This window comes from Prunus dulcis, chromosome 4, assembly GCF_902201215.1.
Source record: "Prunus dulcis chromosome 4, ALMONDv2, whole genome shotgun sequence".
Taxonomy (NCBI): domain Eukaryota; kingdom Viridiplantae; phylum Streptophyta; class Magnoliopsida; order Rosales; family Rosaceae; genus Prunus; species Prunus dulcis.
Genome location: NC_047653.1, coordinates 23,108,128 through 23,114,126, shown reverse-complemented (window position 1 = coordinate 23,114,126; position 5,999 = coordinate 23,108,128). Strand labels below are relative to the sequence as shown.

General features: G+C 41.5%; 1 protein-coding gene across 1 annotated transcript; it reads left to right on the top strand.

The window, feature by feature from the left end:
- Positions 1-215: 215 nt before the first annotated feature.
- On the top strand, positions 216-808 carry LOC117625632. Its single transcript, XM_034357162.1, has 2 exons — positions 216-497; positions 587-808. Exons 1-2 carry the CDS (start codon positions 216-218, stop codon positions 806-808), a joined length of 504 nt encoding a protein of 167 aa, XP_034213053.1.
- Positions 809-5,999: the final 5,191 nt, after the last annotated feature.

Below are 5,999 nucleotides of genomic sequence, written 5' to 3'. Positions count from 1 at the left end.
ACCAAGAACTATCTCTTCAAGCAATTCATTGATCCATCCTAGAGACCATTTTGAACAAAGACACAATAAATGACATTTGTGACTCTTTGAAGCAAAAGTACCAGGAGACGGCATGAGGAAAGTATGCACAACTACAAGCTCTTCGAAAGGAATTTGAAGTTCTTCATATTACTGTTGGGGAATTTGTAAATGAGTACTTTGCTCGAACCCTCACTATGGCCAACAAGACGAGGATTCATGGTGAGAAAATGGGGGATGTTACTGTCATTGAAAAGATTTTAAGATCTATGACTCCCAAATTCAATTACGTTGTGTGTTCTATTGAGGAATCCAATGATCTAGACACCATATCTATTGATAAGTTGCAAAGCAGCCTTCTGATGCATGAACGTAGCATGAATGGTCATGTTGGGGAAGAACAAGCATTGAAGGTTATTATGAAGATCAATCAAGAGGAAGAGGTCGAGGTCATGGCGGATTTAGAGGAAGAGGAAAAGGTAGGCAAAGCTTTTACAAGTCTACCATTGAGTGCTACCACTACCATGAACTTGGACATTTTCAATATGAATGTCCAAAGCAATAAAAGACTAAAGCTAACTATGTAGAAGCTAATGAAGAGATGTTGTTGATGGTTTATGTGGTTGATAAGAATGCTAGCAAAGAAGAGTTATGGTTTCTGGACTCAGGTTGTAGTAATCATATGTGTGGCAAGAAGAAGTTTTTCTCTGATATTGATGAAAGCTTCAGAGTGTCTGTGAAATTGGGAAACAATTCAAGTATAGCTGTGATGGGGAAAGGAAACATATAGATACAAGTGAATGAGATTATCTAGGTAATCATTGATGTATTTTATGTACCAGATCTGAAGAGTAATATGTTAAGCATTGGTCAGCTACAAGAGAAGGGGCTTGCAATTCAAATACAAGTGGAAAATGTAAGATTTATGATCTTGAGAGAGGATTGATTATGGAGACTGCAATGTCTTCAAATAGAATGTTCATCTTGCTTGCTCTATGCTAGCCAAGAGAACAAACTTGCTTCAACTCTCTCACAGAAGAGCTAGCTTGACTTCGGCATTACAGATATGGACATTTAAGCTTCAGTGGCTTGAAAATCCGTCAGCATAAGAAAATGGTGAGTGGTTTGCCACAATTTAAAGCTCATACGAAGGTGTGTGAAGACTGCTTGGTGGGGAAGAATTGACAGGACCCGATCCAAATTCCGCTTTGGAATTCGAGTCGGACCTTGTGCATGTCTGACACTTGGCTAATGTCGGGCACAATTGACCTATTTGCCCTTCGAACTATATTTGACCTTGACTTCTACCGAAAATTCGGCAGAGTCCCTTGTAATTTGCTCAATCCTAAAATTTTCACCTGTCAAAACGAGCATGTATAACTATACAACCAACTGCCAATACTTCAATATACATGCCAATAGTTCCATTCTCAATCTAGGGCAATATATCAGAGCAATTCTAATAGTTTACAGATGAGTTAATCTTTGTACAAAACAACACTTTTTGTAACAAGAAAGCACGGAAGACAAAGCGGCCCGGTGGTGGATTTTCTGTGCACGCTACAGCCTGGGGGCGCAAAACATTCGAAAAATGTGAGTGGACAAAAATAATGGTTCCGAAAATAGCATTAGAATATACTAACCCCCACTGTAAAAATAGTTAAGTAAAACTGAATATCTAAACTACCTTTGAAGCACATGAAAATCAAGGCATTCACATATTTATGTAAATCATACTCAAGATCCATAAAACTCTCATAAAAGCACTGTAATCAATTTAAAACTACCACCTTGGTGTACCCCTGTAATTCTGTCAATTCCTGATATCCGTCAATTCCCCTGGTAGGTCTCGGTGACACAAAATCAACCCGAGCCGCAAACTGGCAGGATTCAGGGGACCGTAGTCAGCCTGATCCACAAACTGGTAGGATTCAGGGGATCGTAGTCAGCCTGATCCGCAATCCTGGCTCTCACGGTCCGGGCGTCCTTGAAACTTGTGAGGCAAATGTCAAGTGCACTAACAAACTGATAGCAAACTGGATGTCTGTGGATATCGTCATATCCGAAGGCAACATGTACTGAAAACAAACTGTTTCTGTAACTGGGTACCCACGGTGGTTTCGGAAAATATAAAATTTCTGAGAAAATATAAAATTTCTGGAAGATCTGATAAATAACTGAGTTTTTATTAAATCAAGAACTCTGCTGCTATAAGAAAATATAAGGTTTCTGAAAAATCTGATAAATAACTGAATTTTTGTTTAAGTCTGGAACTATGCTGCCATTTAATATGATATAAATTTCAATCTCTGCTTTTCATAATTCTTTAGCAATTTAACTAGGCAACATATAAATAAAGATATTTAAATTCACAAAACATGCTAGAAACAATCATAATCAATAAACTTTCTTGAAGATTAAATAATGGATTTTATTTGCATAAAATCATTTATAAAAGAAAAGTCCACTCACTTCTGGTCCGAGCTAACTGGACCTCTTGAAGGTCCCTCCTGCGTGTTTGTCTGGCCCCGGGTGCCTGATTAAACCATGAAGATTTAATTAATAAAACTGCTCAATAGAAGTATTAAATTAAAACCCTGACCCCCAGCTTCTAAAAGTGCGTGCACTAACTTTAAAGTAATTCCTATGCCCACTTTAGCATTTCAGACGTTTAGAACTGTCTTAAAAGACCTGAGGCTTCACTAAGCGATAAGCTGCCATACTGGTCACTACGGAACCTCAGGGGGTCCACGACCTCCAATTGCCAATCTGGGATTCCCTATAGGTTCCTCACATAGAAATACCCATATCCTGCTAGTCTGGTCTGAATTGGACGGTCGGATTGACCACAATCGTGTAATCGCATAATTTCTAAACCCTAGCCCCAGGGTTCGCGATTCCGAAGTATCCGGGACTCCGATTCACAATCTGTTGAATCCTACACGATTCTGAAATTGAGTGCGATCCAACGGTTCAACAATATTGAACCCGGAAATCGCACAATATGGAAAATCCGTTCGAGGCTCAAATGGCATCCAAATTGAGATCCGTGAATTCCTACGCGCTCGTCACCACCTGAGGATCGCAACAATACACAGTATCACGGCCCTACCCTCGCCCACGCGCCGCCACACCCGCCGGCAGCGATGGGTGTCCAAAGCGATAACACCTTGCCGAAAAAACTCAAAACCAGGGCTCCAAACTCCTATCCTAGGTATAACACCATATTTGGAACCACTTTTGTTCTTGGACCTACCCCAAAAACTGACCGGAAGTGGCCGATCACGGTGGCCGAAAATCTGTCGAAATTTCAAACTAAAAAATCCAATAGCTACACCGAGAATCGATCAATTCCTACCCAACAGGCAGCTAGAGCAGCTCGAGAGGTTCAAAATCCATACCTGGGTCTACGGAAATGGTGGCCGGAGGAGGGAGATCGGTGGCTGCGAAATTCGGTAGACGTCGGCCGCTTCTTCTCCAAATTCTGTCGAATCCTCGGCGGCTGGCGGCGGGAGCTGGCTGGGGTTGGAAGAGGACGTCGTCCTGGTCATTTTGGTACCGTCCCCGTCCACAGCAGTGGCCGGTGGCCGGAGATACGAAGGAGAGAAGGTGACGGACGCGGGAGAGAGAGAGAGAGAGAGGTCGCGCGCGAGGAGAGAGAAAGAGTGAGCTGGTTTTATAAAATCCAACTTGAAATATTTACGATTGTGCCACTGAGACTCTTTTGACCATAACTCTCTCGTTACAACTCCGATTCGGACCCACTACGTGTCTATGAACCCATTTCACCGTGCTCTACGCAAGGGTGTCTGTAGAATGGTCAAATTCCTTTCCGGTCAAAAAGTCAATTTTTTCTTAATAAAATGTTCCAAGGGCAAAATTATCTTTTCTCAAAATAAATTATTCCTTGATTATGAATTTTGGGTTTGGGTTATTACAATCTACCCCCTTATAAAAATTTCGTCCTCGAAATTTACCCGGCTGTCACTCGAGAGGGGAAGGGACTGCTTCCACATCTACTACTCGGGTTACCATGTAGCCTCTGAACTGGTTGCTCCCCGTTAGTGAAATTGGCCTCCAATTCTACTAGTTAATCTTCTAACACATAGACGGATCGGACATATATCTTCGGAGCATGGGAATATGGAAAACATCAAGTCACTGTGATAGATCTGCAGGCAAAGTAAGCCTGTAAGTTCCTTGGCCCACATGCTCTATAATCTCATTGGGTCCGATATAGCGAGGACTTAACTTCCCCCGCTTTCCCAAATCTCGCTATGCCTTTCTAAGGTGACAATTTTATAATTATCCAGTTACTGCCCTCAACTTGGAGATTTTTCTTCTATTATCTGCATAACTCTTTTGTCAATCCTGGGCCACTTGAGTCTTTTACTGATTAATCCAATATGTTTCTTTGTTCTCTACCAAACCTTCCGACATCATTAACCCCTGCTCACCCATTACATCCTCATATAAGGGTGTTCTATACTATTTCCCATACAAGGCATCAGTTGGAGACATTTCGATACTCGTATGACAATTGTCATTTGAGGCATACTCTAAAAGTGGTGACTTCCCATCCCAGTCACCCCGAAACTGCCGTATACAAGCTCTCAACAAACCTTCTAAAGTCTGAATCATTCTCTTAGACTGACCATCTGTCTAGGGGTGAACTGTAGTACTAAACTGCGATTATATTCCAAAAGCTTCATTTAACTTTGTCCAAAAACGGAATGTAAACCGTGGGCCTCGATCTGAAACAATGGATACTGGTACTCCTTGAAGTCTCATGATCTCATCTGTGAAAATCTTAGCCGGTTTGTTCAAACTATACTTGGCTCTCACCGGCAGAAAATGAGCAGACTTGTTGAATCAATCCCTAGTTTCCTACACTCCTTCCTACTTACTCTGTGCTCGGGGAAGTTGAACACAAAATTCATCGTAAGTTACTCCCACTTCCCTTCAGAAATCCGAAGTGGTTGCAATAACCCTGATGGTTCCTGTCGCTCAGCTATCACTTGCTGATAAATTAAGCACCTTCTGACATACTCTGCTATTTCTTTCATCATAAGAGGCCACTAGTAGAATCCCCATTTTAAAATTTCGTTATTAGAATCATATAACCAACCTTCACTCGTAGTGTGCAATTCCAAGGATCCTGAAATTGAGCTGCGGGTATTCGTTCTACTAGCCCTGATTTTACCTGAAAAGTGGCTAACAGTGCCTTTTGATTATCCGTATCTAGCCCAACTTTGAGCTTCCTATCATCACTGGTAATTATCTCCCTCGGAGATAAGCTACTGCTCCTGAGGATTTCATGCTGAGTGTATCTGTAACCATCTTCTTTGCCTCAAATTTAATTTTCTGTGTGAATAATTATTGTAAACCTTTGTGATCTGTAAAGATCTGGCATATTTTCTCATAAAGATACTGCCTCCAAATTTCTAAAGCAAAAACTACTGCGGCCCGTTCCAAATCATAAATAGGCTAATTTGGCTCATACTTCTTTAGTTGCCTAGACGCATAAGCGCTCACTCTACCATGCTGCATTAACACACAACCAAGTCCTTGTTGGGATGCATCACTGTAGATAACAAAATTCCCACTATCATCTGGAAGTGTCAAAATCGGAGCGGTGGTTAACCTGGTTTTGAGTTCGTTAAAGCTCTTCTCACACTCATCTTACCATTCAAACTTAACTCATTTTCTTGTCAAACGAGTGAGAGGCGCCCTATAGTAGAAAAACCTTCCACGAAGCGACGATAATACCTGGCTAACCCAAGAAAACTCCGTACCTCAGTAACACTGGTTGGTTGTGGCCAATTTATCACTACCTCGATATTTTGGGGATCAACATAGACACCCTCTGCAGAGATTACATGCCCCAAGAAACTAACTCTGTCTAGCCAGAAGTGACACTTACTGAATTTGGCAAACAATTTTCTCCTCCTCAAAGTCTTCAGCACAATTTTCAAGTGCTT